Below are 18,252 nucleotides of genomic sequence, written 5' to 3'. Positions count from 1 at the left end.
GCTGCTTCCCCTTAGTATTGCAACAGCAGAATGAACCAAGCGGGGCAGTTGTTTGGAGATCGGACAGAGCTCTGGATTTCTTCAACCTGCCCTGCTCTCTGGCTAGAGTGAATACTGTTTTTATTCTATCTTATTAATGTTGGAAGAAGTTGCTGGCGTTTGCTTCTAGAAGCTATTTTTACAACCGCATGTAATCTTCCGAAGTTACGTGATACCTTTTAGGTGTCTGATTGCAGGAGAGATTGGACTTGAGATTTTTTTTGGAATTTTTTTTTTTTTTTTGACGGAAAGCTGCAAGGGTCTTCTCAACAGAAGTGTGCCAGCCTCACACAAACCAAACGCACCTTGCCTCTCCTTGGGAGGGTAGGCAGAGTGTTTCTTCAAGCGTGTCCCTGCATGATCTGCCCTGCCACTCTCAGCTGTTTGCAAACACATGTCTCTTGCTCGGCAGTGCCGTGAGCTGGAACCTGGCCATGGCTCTGGGGCTGGAGCTGATCTCTGGTGGGATCGCTTGGGGGAGGACAGCCCAGTTGCTTTGAAGTTGCTACGCTGTTTAATATTAAAAGTCAGCGGTATTTGCTTGCATGTCTTGGCCAGGTCACTTTTGTCATGGGGTGTGTTTGCACAGTGAGAGCTTGTTTGGAAGAAAGCAAGAGAGGCCAAAACCAACCCAACACTAGTATGTCTTGCATTTAATTAGATTTTGGTTCTGGTTTGCTGCGTTCCATGACATCCTTTCCGGAGAACTGGGAATTTGTCAGCCCAGGGATCCTTATTCTGGTGGTGGAAACACCCTGGGTCACCCCCTGAGCGCGTCCGCAGGGCTGAGCAGAGCAGGGCTGCAAATGCTATTATAATATAAATAAATAATCACAGTCCAACTGTGACGGTCGCACCCAGGGAAATGCGGCGCGGCAGGAATACTGAGCTCAGAAATGAGCCGTGACATTATTTTAGGCTTGGAGACACTTTATGAAAAGTGATTTAAAGGATTGCAGCTGTTTGATTTCACAGATGAGGCAAGTGAGAGGGGATGTTGTGAGGGGGCAGAAGGCAGTGGAAGCAGGCTTGGACATTTTTCTTCTCCCATCATATAAAACCTAAGAGAGTATCCCAAAAAATGGGGAAAAGATGCGTTTCAAGTGAACAAACAGAAATATGCTTTGTACCGATGGGTGCTATCTCCCAGCAGCATGTTCCAGGAGTTACTGCTGAGTTTGGAACTAATGGAGAAGATCCAGTACTGGTCGAGTGAGGATGTTTGTTGGCTGTTTTCCCTCTTAGGTGCCAGCTTTGGGCAGGGCTGTGAACCCGTGGGTCTGATCCAGCCAGAGCTGTGATGGGCGATGCAGTGAACAGGCTCTTCTGGGTGGGTTGGTCCCCATCTGTATCAGGGCGTTTTCCTCTTCCTCACTGAGAGGCATCTGATCCCAACAGCTGTCAGGGAGGCTGGAGGTGAAAATGGTGCAGTATTTTATAATGACCCTAGATTTAATTCCATCTTACTAAAAAATGACTTGCAGAAAAATTTTGACAAGTGTGCATGCTTTTAAAGGGAAGAAGGCAGCTTGGTGAAAAGGTTCTGGTTGGTTTGACTTTCTTCAGGTAAAACTAAAATCACCAATAATCAGCAGTTTCTTCTTAAGAGCATTGCGTGGTTCTTGGCCAAACTTCAGGGGAAATGGTTTTGTTTTCCATATTAATTAGCTGTAATGTTGGGGTGCTTGGTTGACTTCTGTCATGTTCAGCTTGGGAACAGAGGAATTGTTTGAATGCTCTGTGACCTTTAGCCGAAGGTGAAAAAACACATTACTCATGCACTTAACCTTCTAACGTGTCCCAAGTTCATATTCTCTCAAAGGAAACTTTCGTGTGAAGGATACTCATTTTCAGGCAACCTGCAGATATTTTCTGTAAACAGATCGATTTCCCTGCGTAGCGCATGTCCCCCTTTCCTTTTAAAGCCTCTTTGTGATCAATACTCCCGGGGACGGAAGGGTTCCCCTCTCTTCCTCCCCCCTGGATCCAGTTTCTTGCTGTGTGCCCTCCTTAGCAGTAAGCTTCTCCTGCTAGGGAATGTCAGATTCCAGCGCTGCGGGACCGATGTGGCCCGGGATGCAGGCTGGGGTTGCCAGGAGGGTGCTGTCAGCTGCGGGAGATGCTGGGCGTCAGGACGTGCAAGGTGTCCTCGTGCAGCGGCCTCTGTGCCAAAACAGGGTCTGCTTTTGGGGTGCTTTTGGTGGTTTTCCTACTAGAGATACTAAACAGGTTTGGGGATTGGACAAGAGGTGCCCGCACGCCTCCCGCGTGCTCTTTGGCCCCGTTCCCCATGCGCTGCTCACCTGAGATGGCAAAGCAAGCTTAACTCTGCTCCAGCTTTGAGACCTTCATGCCTCTTCCCGTGCCACCTCTCCTGTCTGGGAGCAGCTCTGTAGTTCCTTCATTAAACTCCCTGCTTGCAAAACAGCACTTGTGCAGGAGCGTCCCAGCCCAATCGCTTGTTTCTTTTGGCCCGCGATAAACAACTTCCTTCTCTCTCTGAACCAGAGACAAGAGGTTGGTGCAACCTTGTGTGTTGGTTTGGTGTCCTAGCCAAACGGTGGCCTGGGGGGAGTCGAGTGCCTTCCCTGGCCAGGCTCCTCCTCCCAGCAGGGCGAGTTAAACCCAGCGTCCTACAGTGGAAGGTGCTGTGAGGAGATGGAAGCTCCTGAGATGGCAGGAGCTAGCTCCTCTCCACAGTGACATGGTCAGCGTGGCAAGGTGACGCCAGGTAAGCCTGCAGAGGGGCGGTGTATTTCACATTACGTACGCAAGGCGCCTTTGCTGCTGCGTTGGTTTTCCTTGGAGTAGTTAGTCACGCTTTTATCTGCTGGAAGCAAAATGCCAGTCTGTGTCGGTGCTCCAGGAACTTGCAGAACGGAAGAGTTTATGGTGCCAAATGCTAAAATCCCCCAGGCTGCGAAGAGCCTTCTCCAACCACCTCCGAGCGCAAAGAAAAGCCTCCTGCTACCAGCCGCACAGCTGAGCGGGGGGCGGTTCGTGCCAGAGATTCGCATCCTAAATTCTGCCTGCCAGGCTCCAGCTAATGTTTTAAGAAATGACTTGAAAATCAAAAACATACCTTGGAAATACTGACTCTGATCGTGTCTGTCGCAAGAACTCGATGCGATCGTTGTTGAAGTACTTTGAGGTTGCCAGTCAAGGATTGCCGGAGCTCTGAGCAGCTCAGCGGTGGATTTGGGAAAATTGGCTTTCTGCTGTGGGACTGGGAGAGCATGGAGATGAAGGAACAGGACACCTAATTCCCTGCCCTGGGGTCTCTCTCCCATTGCCAGGAAGGAGTTGGCTTACAGCAGTTTGTATTTAAAGCTCATTTTCCCTAGGATACAGCCTTTATCCCAAACAGTTCTTTTTCTTCAAGCTACTGTAAACTTCTATGGTTGCTCCCTAATCCGCTTTTTGGATGTGATTTGATGCAGAGGGCGATGCTTTGCTGTTGGTTGATATCAAGATCGTAAATCCACAAGGGAAGAAAAAACTTCTTCTGCAGATGCAGTTTGGCAAAGGTAGAGACCCGCTAAAGCTGCTTTTGGAGACGCAAAGCCTTTGCCTGCACTCCTAGCCTGACTCTGCCCACGTTGCCCCACCAGCCCCTGGAGACACATTCTGCAAGACTGGGGGCTTTTGCTGATTGTCACTGTCACCACATTTATTCAAAATACTGAGCAAGTCAGGTTCTTTAACCTGAAGGATTTGCTGTGGAGGTGTAAGGAAGTATAGGAGAGAGCAGAGTGGAGAACGTGGAAAGATGAAAGGGTCCTGCAGATAGGTTATAGGTGGTGTATGGGAGCATGTGTGGTGCCAATTGGTGGGGGACTGCTGCAGAAGAGATGTAATAATGAGCAAAATGACCTGGTGCTTTTAAGGTGGAAGTTCTGGGTTTGTTGTATGAAGAGAGCCGCTCACCCCACATGGTGTCCGTGACCAGAAGGGGCTTCAGGAAGCAGAGCTCCAAGCTTGGGGGATGGAGGAAGGGCAAACAGGGCATTCCCGGCTCAAAGGCGCCTGGATGCGACTGGGACAAAAGTCTTGTGATGGAGAGAGACTCAAAAGCAGCACTGTAATGGACGTGCTGCTGCTCTGCAGGCACCTCTGGCTGCCGGGGAGAGGGCTGGTGGCTCCAGCACCCGGCATCGGTCAGATGACCGGGAAGCCACAACAGCTGAGAGCTGCCCCCACCAAGACGTGACTTCTTCTCCATGAATGGCGTATTCAGACGGGCCAGCTAAACGCTGCTGACAGCCCCTGTGTGCTGGAGGGGCGGGGGAGAGGGCGTCGGGAAGGATGCATTGCTGTGCAGCTGGTACAGACGCTAATGGTGCTGGCAGCAGACGTGGCCTCGGTGCAGGGATGGCAGCAGAAATCAATGCTTTCCAAGAAGGGGCCATGCGCAGTGTGGTCACCTCCTGAAACAAAAGGCCAAGTCAGCAGCGTCTGAGAGATGGATGGCAACGAGACTGTGTCAGAACAATAAGGGCATTTGTATTTTCAGCACATGTTGCATCCCTGTAGGCAAGATAAAAATGCAAGTATTCAGCCAGGTTTTTATTACTGACCTTATCTTCAACAGTAGAGCTGATTGTGGAGTTGTTGTTTTATTTATTTTTTTTTTTATTTTTTTTAAACCTGCAGTGAGCTCCTCCCAGACTTTTTGGGAGGAAGTGAGGCAGACAGCAATGTACTTGCGGACAACCTGTTCCGATCAATAACCACCTCCTTTGCACTTCAGTGGAGGTTTTCAGTAGCAGAGGATGGTTCCTCTTTGCTGGGGAGGCTGAGGGCGATGGGCTGATGCCACGCTGGGTCTGGAGCTCATGCAGGGACGGCTCTGGTACCACCCCGGTTCCTCCCAAACCTTCCCCCTTCCTCTTACCTGAATCAGCTTTGGGAAAAATTATTTTCTCCAGGCAAAGGCTAAAAAGTGCATTTCTTGGTCCAATGAGCAACTGCTGTGCTGCCAGCGCCAAGGGGTATCCAGGCACCAGGGAGCTTTTCCTTTTATTGCTAAAATAGGTCACACTTGCTGCTGGCAGAAAGAGATTTAAAGCAACTTATTTTTTAGACGTTCAGGGTGTGCGGAGCAGGGGTGGGGGGCATCCCCTGCATCTGGCAAAGCCGCTGGGGTGTGGTGGCTGTGCCGCTTTGGCCACCACGCTTTGGACGGGAGAGCTGGTCTGCCTGGCTTGCAGGTTGCACCGATTGCTAGCCCAGCCTCCTGCTGCCGCCAGGGTTGCAGCAAGGGGCTCAAGCAGCAGGTTATTGCACAAATTGCTGGGTGGTCAGAGGCTCTTGCACGTTCCAAGTTGGAATATGCTGCTCCGTGCTGGCCGCGTGCTCCTGGGGACGTGGGAAGCTCAACCCGCTGTGTGCTTCCTGGGGGGGGACGGGGTGGCTCTGCAGTCCGAGGCTGTGCGGTCAAGTCCTGGCCATCGCGTTGGGCCACTGACTTGTGGCATCCCCTCTGGCCATCCTCGTTGTATAGGGAATAGCTCTGGGCATCAGAGGCCCAGGGTGCTCTCTGATTTGAGGAAACACCAGCAGAAAAGCAGGAGGAGAAGAGGGATGGAGCACGTGGCTGGTGAGGGTGCTGCTCCAGGCAGTGCTGTCTGCAACTGCTGTCATCTCCCCTCTCGGGAAGTACCAGTAGAAACCAGGACACCCGGGATGAAGGTGAGGTGTGGAGCAAAGTCCCCAGATCCCGTAGAGCCGGTGGGATGCTCTTGGGGGGCGAGAGGAGTGCGGGACGTGTCAGGGCAGCAGCTGTAAAGTGCCCAGCTCTGGCTCTGTGTGCCACCGGTGCCACGGTCTGGGGGGGCACCAGCCCCGCTGCTCTCACCCATCAACTCCCCTGCGGTTAGAAGGAGTTCCCAGAACGACACATGTGCTGCTCACGAGCAGCAGGAACGGGCCAGGCATCCTCTTCTAAAATTAGGTAAGAGACAATTTATAAATAGTGAAATAAACAGGGATGCTTTGGCATTGTTTTTTGCTCACTATTCAGACTATGCCATTATTAATCGGCCTCGTTTAGGCTAAACGCTTGGGAGTGCTTCAGCAGAAATAGCACGTCATTAAGAAATAAAATTATTCGCGATACAATGCTGGGCGAACTCATTGCGAACAGCCCACAACCTAATCCTTGGTAGAGGTGGCAAGGAGCTGGGATTTGCTCCTCAATGAGCGTGTGCAGCGCCCTGGCCCGTTTGCCTGCCTGCAAAAGGTGACGAGGACAGCGTGGGGTAGCGGCTCGGAGCTGAGCGAGGGCTCCCGTGTCCGGGGAGCTCCGCAGGTGAGGTACTGCCTGTGCCCAACGCCGTGGTTAGAGGCGGCTGCTGCCACAAGTGCCACCCTCCGCCGGGGAACCGGCTCAGCTGGCGGATGTGGTGACTGACCCCGGGACCGCTCCTCCTCGGCGTCACTGCAAAACAAGAGCTGGTGGTTTTTAAGCGAAGCTGCCTTTGCACTGAAACTCAGCGGGGAGCTCCTGGTTGCTTTCCTGGCTGAAGACGTGGTAAGCAATGGGGGATGGATCTAATGCTTCGGGCAGCTCGAGCTGTGCTGCAGGTGCTCGTCTGGCTGTGCTCTAGCTCTCCACGGGTTTGCTCCAGAGCTGTTTTCCAAGGAAGTCAAAAGCACTGGGCGTTTGCACTTGTTTTTCTGCTGGCAGGAGGAAGAGAGGAGGAGCAGTTTGCCTTTCTGTTGCAAGAACAGCTCCAGACTTCCTTTCTGCCAGCCTCGTGTCTCTGGGGTCTTCTCCTTGGGGGCTAATTCTTGCAGCCGTGGGAATGCCATCTGGAGAGAGCAGTCGGTAGACGCGTTGCCTGTATGACTATGCTCTGTGCTGGAGCTGGGAGAGCAGGGTCAGAGCTGCTGTTGGCCATGGCGTAGCGTTGGCTGGTTCTGTGTGCGGCAGGTCAGAGCCCAGGGGTGCTTCCAGCATCGCTTTCAAACCTCCCTTTCTTCCTCCTCGTTGGAGGTCAGGCAACCCGGATCCGGGCAGCCGCAGGCAGGGGAAGGAGAAATGAAGCGCACCAGCAAGTGCACACGTTCAAAACAGAAAGTGAGGGAGGCAGAAAGGCTGCGTGTAGTTATTACTTCAGTGTGTGGGTTATCCTGAGGTCAGGGGATGGTATAGAGGATGTTGCTGGAGACATTATGGTTGGTAGGGCAACAGGCTGAAAGCTTTAAAAAATTGTAAAAGAGGGGAAAAAAGAAGAGCTTTTTTTTTTTCTTTCCTTGTGTGGGGCTCTCTGGTTTTGTGTTGCTGAGGGCTTTTCTGTAATATTGCTTTCAGTCTCCTGGTTTTAAACAGTTTGATTAGCATATCTAAATGAGCCTGATGATAGACTCAGGTTATTTAGGGTCAGAGGATTTTCTAGGAAGGGCAGGGAGATGGTGCTCTTGGCACTCCTGAATCCAGCAATAACACAAGAAGACCTTGAGACTGGGAGTGCTTTCACCGCTCCCCCTCCCAGCACCCCCCGGCAGGGGAAGGCGGGGACGGGTCCAGCCTTCCTCGCTGGCAGTGAAGGACGCTCTCGGCACCTCTGGCTGGGCGCAGAACCTTTTCAGTCTGCTGCGTGAAGAATTGTATTTTAATGAGGCTGCTTTTGGCTCTTTAGCATTTTATTTATCTAAACGCTGGCCTTGTGCTGTGTTGCTCTGCCAGGGCGATTTATGGCACTGTAGGCACTCTCAGTGTCTGTCCGTCTTCGGTGATGCTGCTAGTGCTGGCTCAGCCCAGGCAGCGGGTTTTTGTGGCGTGTCCTGCTCAGAAGGACTCGCTGGAGCCAGCTCTCGTCAGGGCAGGTTTCTGGCTTTGTTTAGGCAGAAAGTGGCTGCATTTCAGTTGTTTTCCCTGCAAGACCCTTCTTCACCAGTCGCTGCATCAGGCAGCGGTTGTGAGGTCTCTTGTAGCATCACCCATGTCAGGCTTCAACTGAAACCGGTTTGCTGAAAGGGAGAGGGAATCGGACCAGGGTTGCAGCGTTCACATGGGATGCTAAAGTCTGCCCCTGGGTACCTGTGGCTCCAGCTGACTGCTGAATTGCAGGGTGTGCTACGCTGTGAGCACCCGAAATCTCCTGCTATGAGGAGCTGCAGTTCTGGTGATGGTACCAGCAGGTGTTCGTGCTCCCCATTGCCTGTCTCCTAAGCAGCAGCCACAGAGCCCCACATCGCTGCTACGTGTCCCTTCTGCTAACGGCAGCCTGCAGCCCCTTCTCAGTGGGTCGCTTGGAGCTGGGGCAGTGCGACGTGAGGCTGAGCGCTTGCTCCCTGACTTGAGTTCATTTGGGTGATGTGCTCGGGAGCTAGCGCGGGTACGTAGTTTGAAACCAAATAACGTGGATTTTCCTTGTTGTTTTTCTAATTTTAGTTAGCTGCCTTCACCCTAAGCTTTGGAGATCTCGCTTGCTGGTTTAGAAGTGTCTGATCTTGCGTGTAAGGCTGATGGTCTGGGCCAGGGCAGGTATCCAGCACGGTGTAATACCAGGTGGCTGGTGAAGGACTAAGACAGCAATGCACTTCTGGGACTGGAAGACGGAGGCGACCTAGCCTCTTCACTGCACTTGGATGTCAAGCTGCTCCCAGCAGCAGGGATCCAACCTTCCTCTCCTGCCTGCGTGACTTCAACAGTTTTCCAAGTCTGCTCCTGACTCGGGCCCATTGCTGCCCCGAGTTGGCCGGGCATCAGCGGGGGGATTGTCGCAGGAGCAGGAGGCACCGGAGCCAGGATGCACGTAGCAGGATTGTGCCGTGGAGCTGCTGGGGACGAATGTCTGGGCTGGAGGATGGGATCTTCCCACCAGCACTCTGCAGCAGAGGTGGTTTTGAGGGACCTCTGTGCTGGCTGTTGGCTGGGCTGCGTCTCCCCTGCTCAGACAAGCTTTCCGGCTGCTTAGAAGGCTGCTCCCGTGGCACCGTGAGGATTCACTTCTATTGGAGGGGATGGATGCCCTAGGGATGAGCCTGAATAAAGCATGGCTGCGGTGGCCTGGCTGCTGCCAGGGAGGCGTGTGTGGGACAGGAGGGTGTACCCTGACCGTGGCAGCTCAGCCTCGGCATCGCCGGGCCAGTTCTCGAACTGTCTACGGCTCTAGACGGTGCAGTCTAGAGAGAGGAAACTCTGGCCTGTTTGTTTATACTCTGCCTACATGATTAGAGGGGACACAGTTCCTTTCACCCAGGGTTATATTTTGGGAAGTTGCTGTTTTATCAGGAGAGCGATAAGGTCTTGACATTGAGACTTTCAAAGTGATTTTGGTTGCTTTGCTTTGGTTTTGTTTTGGAAACATTCCTCCTCCTTTGCCTAAGAAGCTTAATTTCTATCAACAGAACTGGAAGAGATGCTCATCCTCTCTTTGCATCTCTTCCTGCCCTCTGAAAACCCTCCTTCCACCCCCCCAAATCTGTTGATGCTCCGGAGCCCCTGACTCCCCATGGTCTTTCTGCTTCCTTAATTTCTATTTCATGACATTTACTGAACGTATTAAATTCTGCAAGACTTCCACAAAGTTCATCTGTGGGGGAGCATCTGAACCACAAGGAACATCAGGAAGGTTGGTGTAAAAGGAACAAAGTCCTGACTGCAGGCAGTGGGAGAATTGAGGCCCCTGGAGAAGGTGCTTTCACACATCAACAAATTTGGGAGGAGGGTTTGCAGAGGGCAGGAAGAGATGCAAAGAGAGGGTGAGCAAAAAATAGAATTGAGCAAAAAACCAGCAAAGCAATGGAGAGGAAAAGGAGCAATGTGTAGCTTGGGGGCGCAGTGTTTTTTAGTTGTTTTATTTCAGGTGCCAAGGCTGTGCTAGGAATTTTAGGTCGGGATGGGGACTAAATCATGTTTATGCTGGGTGCTTTGGTGGGGAATTAAGGAGGTACCCACTGGGCGCTGCTCCCTCGTCTCTGCCCGTGCGTGGAAGGTGCGGCGGCACCGGCAGCAAGGTGCCTCGCTACATACATCTTTAAAACGCTGCTGAACAAAATTGAAGCCTGTTCTGAAGGCAGCTCGTAAACCTTTCTGGCATTTGCATTTTGAAAAACACCGTCATAGCTCACAGTGCAATTTACTGTAGTAACTTTCTGAGCAATTAATCCACCTACGTCCTGCCAGGTCTCCCGCGGTTCCTTTGACAGTTCATCACAGGGCACAGAAATTTGTCAATTTTAATCCTCCTCACTAATTTTTAGGTTATGTTTTTCTTCTGGTAAAACCAAACACTGATGTGAGCAAAGCGGAGCAGGTCAGAGTGAGTTGGGCGATGTCTGGAGAAGCAGGAGCTGCTGCTCGCCAGCCTTGCCCTCAGCAGGGAACCCGGAGAGGCATGTCTGCCATCCCGGCCCCGAGCTAACGGCCCTGTGTAACGAGCTTCCCATCGTTTCAGGCCACCCCAGCAAGCTCCGAGTTCCACCACCAATTTTCTGATGGGGGATAGAGGAGGAAAAGGCAAAGCTCAGCTGAGTGTGGGCAGGGGGAAAAGGAAAAACAGATGGTTCTTGGGACATGCAAGAACCTTTTTTTTTTTTTTTTTTCTCAAGGGCACAGCCTTCGAGCCTCCCAGACGAGTAATTCTTGTTTATACGCCCACAGAAGGTGACGGTCCTGGTTGTGGGCCTATTGGTGTGTCTTCCCAGACATAGTGTGTTTGTTTTGTAGGTGGATGTCGGGAGCTGCATCGTGCTTTGCTTTTTTTATTTATTTATTTAATTTAAAACCAGGACAAGTGCAAACATGGGGAGGCTCATTGCAGGCAGCAGTTCTGCTTTGGCTGGGACTGTTGGAGCTGACAGGCTCCTCCACTTCAGATGTCTGAGTTTGTCCCATCCGTGGTTGGACCCACGGCATATTCTGTCCTGCAGCCCCCCAGGGCCTCCTGTGTGGCTGAAGAAAAAGCAGCATCCCAGGGTAGCATCCTCCCCTAACACCTGGATTTACAGCAGAAGTGGAACATCCCCATGAGGCTGAGTAGACGTTGTCCCAGTAACGCCCTCCTTATGTCAGAAGAACCTGTCTGAAGACACCCCTTGCCCCAGAGGCCGAGGTCTGAAATGGCCAGGCTGGAGGTGGAGACCAGGAGTTTGGGGCTGGCAGAGGTCCCTGGTTCCCACAATCAGAACAGAAAAGGAGCTGCACCACACTATTGCCTGCTGCTGGGGAGAAATGAACCTCATTCCAAAAACTGGTGCACCTTTCTAGGCACAAGAAGTGGTGGTCGTCAGACACCACCGTTCCCCTTCCTCCTCCGTTTGATGTTTGGCCTCTTCACCTTTTGTGTGAGAGTGCCTGAATGTGGGGTCGGGGATCTGCTTTTTTTTTTGGCTCCCCTGGACCGAGTGCTTACAATTTCTGTTCATCTTCCTGGCTTTCCAGACAGCTACAATGCAAACATCTTACTGTCTGGTGGGCAAAGATGTCGGGCTTAATATTCCCTTCTATTCCGCAGCTGGCTGGAGGAGAGCGTGGCATCCAGTGCCGGGCTGCTCTGTTCGCTCACACCTGGGGGGGTCTCTAGGTGCAGGCTGGTGCTATTTCACCTCCCAAATCCGTTCTTTGCTTGCCACGCACCTTGCTGGGGCACTGCTCCAGCTTCCCTACTGCTGGACTGTGTCAATCTTCACTACATCTGATCAAATAATTTCTGTTGCGCCCCCAACTGCACGCACTTGGTATTTTATTTATTGATTTTTTTTTTTTTTAAGACAGTGAAATTGCTTTTTGAGGGAGTTGGAGCTTTTTTGTTCCAGTTGAGAACTGTTCAAAATAGCATCCCAGGTGGGAATGGTTCTTCTCACGTAAATGTGTGTCAGTGTTACCAGGGTTATTCTGTGACAGGGCTTTCTATGCCATTGCTGAAGGTCTTAGTTAATTAGATGATTAGTCTTCTGGTCAAGTATCTATCTGCAAATAAAAAATAGCAATTGAATGTAGCTGCTAAAATACTGTTGCTGGAATCAGTCTGTGGCACAGAGCAGGAGGGCTTCTTATTTAATTAAAATCAGGAACATGCTGTACTGTACTCTCCAAGGGTCAAGGAACAAAAGGGACGCACACATAATAAGTAGCAAACTGTCCTTTCAAACCCCTGAGCTCAGCCCCAGGAGCTGTGTTTAAAGGGACACTCTCAAGATAACATTTGTGATTTCTCTTCTTTTTCTTTTTTTTCTCTCTCCATACTGCTGCGTGCATTATTGAAGCTGACAGCATCCTATGACTTTTAATTTTCATCTTACCTGTTCTTCCTCTCGGATTTGACTGCTTGGATGCCAAAACCCCCTGTGCGTGTGCTCGGCGGCTGGGTTGAGCTTGCTGGGGTCCCGTCCCAGGAGCCAGCCTGCGAGCAGCCCCAGTTAAAGGCTGGAGGCAGATTGCACGGGGGGCTGAGCTACCGTCCCAATGCGGTGCAGGACTGGGGATTACTGGGAACCCTTTTGGGGGGGGGGAAATGCTGAGCTTTGTGGTCCAGCACCCAGTGCTTCAAAAGAGGAGTATCTATATAGTTGTCAGGGCTTAAAGCTTGCTTGAAAGTTCCCACCAGCCTAACAAGCTCTTCTGTCTTTGTTTCTGCAGGACGTCGCGCTGTTGGAGTACCAGCATCATTCCCGGGATTTTGCTTCCCACCTCCCGCCGGGGTCTATCATGCAGCCGCAGCGGCGGAGGCCGTCCCTGCTCTCCGAGTTCCAGCCGGGCAATGAAAGGTACTGGCTCCCTGCTTCCCCGCCCCCCCCCCGGCCATGGACATCCCAACTGCATTATCAAATGTTTTGTGGAGCACTGAGGTGTGGAGGAGGGCTGAGAGAGACCTGGGCAGTGTTATGTTGTGTATTGGTGCTGGCTGTGCTCAGTGCCTGTGCCGGTTTAGCTTCGTTGTGCTAATCCAAGTGGCAGCTTTTGCCTTCTGGTTTCTTCCCTTAGACTGTCATGCATTTTAAAGCCATCTTAAAAACACCAAATAACAAAAAAACCCACCCCTCTCACTTCTGTGAAGCTACATGTCACTGTAACTGGTTGCGTTGGCTTTCTTCAGTGTAGAAAATAAAGCCATGTGGTCGGGTTTGGTCTGTGGCTCCCGATGCTGAAGGGAGGAGTGAGAAGAGCTCATTTCCACTGCGCATCTCCGCTTCCTCTTCTGCTGCCCTTCCTCCCCGCTTTCATTGTTTTTGTTTCTCTTTCTGCCTTCCCTTCACAACTTTCTCCGAGCTGCTTTTTTCCTGTCTGCTGTCCTTGTGGCTCTCCGTGTGTCCCCGTTTTCTTTCGTAGCCTCCCGTGGGAGGCTGGCAGTGTTTTTGGGTGCTACTCAGGCAAGCGCCGTGTGGCTGGAAATGCTGTAGATGATTTAACCACAGGAGCTGATCTGTTCTGAAGGCCATCACTCTCACTCTCTGTTTCGTCTCAAAACGCTGCTCTCTCACAGTTTCTCTTCTGCATCAATGCTTAGTGGTTTTGGAAAAAATTGGCCTGGAAGTGAAATAAGAGCCTTGCTGCAATAGATTTATGCAAAGGATTTTTTTTAATGCTTATTCCTTAGTCGAGCTAAGAATAAAACCAGTACAGAGTCACAGAGATAAATCTGTTTCTCTAAAATCACAATTGTTAGGGGAGAGGAAAAAGACCTCGGAGTGCTAGGTGCATCATAGATGCAGACAGGACCCTCTTCTTCTAATGGGATGGGTTTGGCTTGGTGCTCAGCAGAAACAAGCCCATGAGGAATTGGAGGCAAAAAGCAGCCTCCAAAGTTAGTTTTGCATCTGCCCTCCTGGATGTGCTGTTCTGGATTGTGCCTGTGGCACCTGCATCTCCAGAGGGTAACGTCACTTCTGAGGACTAGGAATGTATTGCAGCGTGCTGCATCGCCTTGGCTTGCTTCGATTTCTCCGTGCTTTGATTTCTTAGTACAGAGTAACATGGTTAAGCTGGAAGAGGGTCAGATTTAGCTAAATTTGAGGGAGATGGATAAAGAGGACCCAGCAACATACTCCTGCCTGATTTTGTTTTTCATACTACTTATGGATTGCAAAATGGAGAACCAGTTCTGCTCTCCAGTAAAACAAAGGTTTCAAAGTCTGAATATGCTATTTAAAAAACCTGTATCTTGGTTCTTCCATATAACTGAAAAAAACAACTGTAAGCCTTGGTGTCTACTATACCACATGCCTAATCTGGTGTGGTCATCTAAGCATCTCACTTGGGCTTACAAATGTTTCAAACTCTCCAAACTTATTTTTGTGTTGATCACGTGAATGTGAGTAAACGTTAATCAAGTTTGTCAGGTCTAGATACACATCCAAATGCTTATCATGGCTACTTCACTTTCAGCCTGAATGGTTGAAGTTTTGGCATGATATAAAAAGAAATATTTTTTGTAACAGATCCAACTTGTATTTCGTCCCTTTTCCCTGTAACATCAGAAAAATTGAACTTTTGCAAAAATTATGCTGGGTAATAAAGCTAAAAATATCACTTAAGTCCGCTCAGTTGGCATCCTGTGCCAGAATGCAGGGATATAGGCTCATTAAAAATTTTGGGGGGGGCATTTGGGGGTGCAGGATGGGAGGTCTGCAGTGTAATTAATTATTGAAGTCATTCAAACTGGGTGGCATTGGGGTTGGGGAGGTGTTAGTCTGTTTTTGCAGAGCCAGCTACTGTTTCGCTGCATCTTTAAGCACTGCACTTGCAAATCTATCCTCTGGGGGCTTTGCTTTTTCGTGGTGTGAGGATCTGCTCTAAAGTAGCACCTGATGTGTTGTAAATGGAGCCCTTTGGGTGCTTGGGTGCTCACCTGAGGGTTCCTTGGGTGGTCAAGGGCCAAGACCTTGGAGCGGGTTGGGTTGGTCATTGATGCCGACCCCAAAAAATAGCTTTGGCTCTACCTGGTATGGAGGAAAGCATGGTCAAGGGAGGTGGCGAGAGCTGCCATCTCTGCAGCTGAGTCCCCTTGGCAGGTTCACGCTGGGCGCATCTGTAAGCGCTTTGGCTTTGTTCCTGGGCTGGGATTGAGGCTTTTGAGCAGAGGCAGCTGGCTCTCGGCGTGAGGGGCTGGGGAGGAGGGAGCGACCAAAGGCAAACAAGTAATGTCTGCAGTGCGGGCACAGGGGGTATATAGAGGGAAGCACAGGGGTGTGCTGTGTCTGAAAGGAAAACCCCCACCTTGGTTCTCCACCTGGCACACAGTGGGTGGTGGGTGTGAGACAATCCTCTCCTTGAAGCAAGTGTCAGTGGAGGGGAACCCTTGCGATCCCCCGTTGCTTCGGGTGTTCGGAGGAAGCAGCCTGTCTGCTGTTAGTTGTGGTGGCACAGTTTGTGAGCCTGGTGCAAGTGGAACGTGGCAGACTGACAGCGCTGGAGGTTGAGCCATGTGCATGTTCCCAGGTGGACATCCCTGCCCTACCATCGCCATGCCCTGTGCTGATCCAGAGCAATGCCTGCAGCTGGAGAGCGTGGTTCAGCCCTCAGGCTGCTTGGTCCCGGTTCCTCTGAGCCCACCTGCCCGGTGGGCAGCTGCTGTTCGCCCTCCTCTCCTGGAAACGGCAGGGATGCACTTTACTCTGTGCTGGTTTAGGGGAGTTGTCCCCCAGTTTGGCTTTGCCTTCACCTTGGGCAGATCTCTAAAGCCTCTGCAGGCTGTCTTTGCATGTGGTATTGGAGGCTTGACCCCATGGATGCTTTAAATCCTGCAGAAATCATTTGGGCTTGCTTAGATGGTCATCTTACAGCTTTGCAGGTTTTCTGTCTCTCCTGGCTGTAGTTTTGCTGTAGCCACCAGGGTGGTCGTTAGTTGTGGCCCAGTGAAAAGGGAAGAAGCGGTGAAGGGTTTTGCTATGGGCACAGTGTTTTAAGTATGAATCAGGTGTTGGTGGCAAAAAGCTGTTGAGTGGTCACTTGCTGGAAGGAATGGGGTGCTGAGATGGTCTCACATTTTGGGGCTGCCCAAATAAGAACCTCATTGAATGTCAGGCTCAGGCAGCCAGATGTCCCCACAGCTGAACCTGGTGGGTCAGGCAGGATGGGGAGAACCAGTTCCTGAATGGTCGCACCATCATGTGCTCCCCTCCTTCGGGGGTGATGTGCCTCCTGCTTCTCCTGCTTCCCACCCTGGGCAGCCCATTTCTGCAGGAGGTGCTGGGGAGTTACAGACTGCCCTTCTCCCAAGTACTCTCCCCTGAGAGTCGTCATCACCCCTTGGTGGATGGGTAGAGACTTGAACTCCCTGTGCAGCAATTTGGGCTAGGAAGAAGGAAGGAAGACTTGAACCACACTAAATCTGTTGCTATAGGGAAAGTTAGCCCTGTCTGTCTTCGCAGGGATGTGCTGCTTTCCTTGATGGTTTTTTTGGTAGCAGGCTTTTTCTTGGAAGGATCCACAGACTTCCCCTTAGCTTGTTCGGTTGGCTGTGCCAACTGGACTGCAGGAGCGAAGAGAAGTATTTCAGGATCTGCTGTTGGTACAAGTCGTACCATGAATACTTGCAGAGGAATGTCCTGGCAAGGTGACAAGGATTAGGGTTTTTTTTTTTTCTCTCTTCTATATATATTTTGGTCCGTGAAAGAAGTGACAAAAACTGGGTTGAGTGTCAAATGGCAGGTGCCACTGGGGTGAGGGGTCTGAAAAATCAAGGAACTGGGTGTTTCTGACTTTTCATACGCTTTACGATTTTAGAGCAAGATTCCGTATTAACGCAAGAATGCTGGGGTGGATAATGGCTTCTCTGGCAGAAAAAATGGCTTTAAATAAGCGGTATGCATGTTAACACAGTGTATTCCGCCTTTATCCAGCGTAAGATGAGTCACTATTTTCATAGGAGTCTATTTTCCCAGTTCGAGACCATGCTCCTTTTTCAGAGCCTTTCTGCTTAGCAATAACGAGGAGTTTGAAGAGTTTGCCCAGTGTTGATCTGAAGTATGACATTTAGGATACGTTAAGCAGCTGCTGTGTTTCTGCAGCCATCCGAGATAGCCATGTGCAATATAGCATGAGAGCAGGCCTAATTACTGTGCTTATTGGATGTGATTAATCCTTCTGGCTGAGGAGCCCGGGGAGCGGTGGGAAGCCGGGGCGGTGTGCGTGGCCGTTGGAAATCACGTGCAACTCTCCGGTCTTCATCTGTGCTGGGCCAAATGGCACCAACTGCTCCGGAGTTAACAGCGCGACCGATCTGATTTTATTTATGGTCTTTAATTAAGTTTCCGTTTTTAAAGGTGACCCTTTTCTCAGGAGTGAGCGGTAGTGCGGCTGAAATCCCTGCAACCATACATCTTTGTGTCTTTTCACACTTGAAGTGATGTTCTGGGAGCTGCATTTTTTTTTTTTTTTTCCTCCCCATAAATGAACGTGGGAAAGTAACGGCTGGAAAGGGCAGATGCTGGTATGTTGGATGCTTGGTGCCAATGTCAAGCCTTGTCTCACGAGTAGCTTCTGCTCTGGTGTGAACTGGGGTGGGCATGTCCGTGGGTGAGCACGGAGGGTGAGGAGGAGATGTGGAGACACCAGACTTCGTGGAACGAGCCAGTGTGCCCTGGCAGGGAGGTTTGAGGGGAGACCTGGGCTTTGCCTTGGCTGGGATGGAGAGGTAAAAGTTAATGAAGCAACTTGCCCATGTGTAATCTGGAACCAGATTTATTTTGGGGGAGGAAAGGTGATCTTGCAGTGTGCGCAGCATGCCTGGAGAAACATGGGATGTCCCTCGGGCATTAGTCCAGGGAGTGCTTCAGCCACCCAGGACTGCCAAATAGGGCTTTCCAGCAGGGCTCCAGGTTTGGGGTGCCTGGAGAAATTGGTGAATGAGGAGCATGTGGGGGAGCTTGCGGAGACACACAAATATTTCTTCTCCTCCTGAGTGAGGCAGTGCCATTGTGTGGCACAGTGTTAAAGCTTCTGCGGGTCCCGTCCATGAATAATTCAGGCTCTGTGTATGGGGCTTTTCAGTATGCAAGTTTTAAATACAGCATCTGCTCTCATCTAAATTGCAGTTGGCTTGGAAGAAGTTGGCTGAGGGGGTTGCGTGGGGCGGCTGAGGCACAGCTACCTGCCCTCGTGTGGGAACGTGCAGCCGGAGCATCACGAGGATGCACGTGCGACCGCCTGGTCAGAGGCGCTCGGTCAGACCTCGTGAGGACCTGGGAGTCCTTGAGCTGGACCACATGGTGAGCTAAGCATCCTGCTCGAGGCTGTCCCATGCCTTTGGCTTGTGAAGACTC

General features: G+C 51.1%; 1 protein-coding gene across 1 annotated transcript in view; it reads left to right on the top strand.

The window, feature by feature from the left end:
- NCOR2 (nuclear receptor corepressor 2) overlaps positions 1 to 18,252 on the top strand; it is a 253,337-nt gene that overhangs the window by 77,038 nt on the left and 158,047 nt on the right. The window contains exon 3 of the mRNA XM_075769454.1: positions 12,629 to 12,756. Coding sequence (XP_075625569.1) covers positions 12,629 to 12,756 — 128 coding nt within the window. The remainder of the gene's footprint in view (positions 1 to 12,628; positions 12,757 to 18,252) is intronic.

This window comes from Balearica regulorum, chromosome 17 (genome assembly GCF_011004875.1).
Source record: "Balearica regulorum gibbericeps isolate bBalReg1 chromosome 17, bBalReg1.pri, whole genome shotgun sequence".
NCBI lineage: Eukaryota > Metazoa > Chordata > Aves > Gruiformes > Gruidae > Balearica > Balearica regulorum.
The sequence above is the reverse complement of the archived record's forward strand: the minus strand, read 5'-3'. Positions and strand labels throughout refer to the sequence as shown.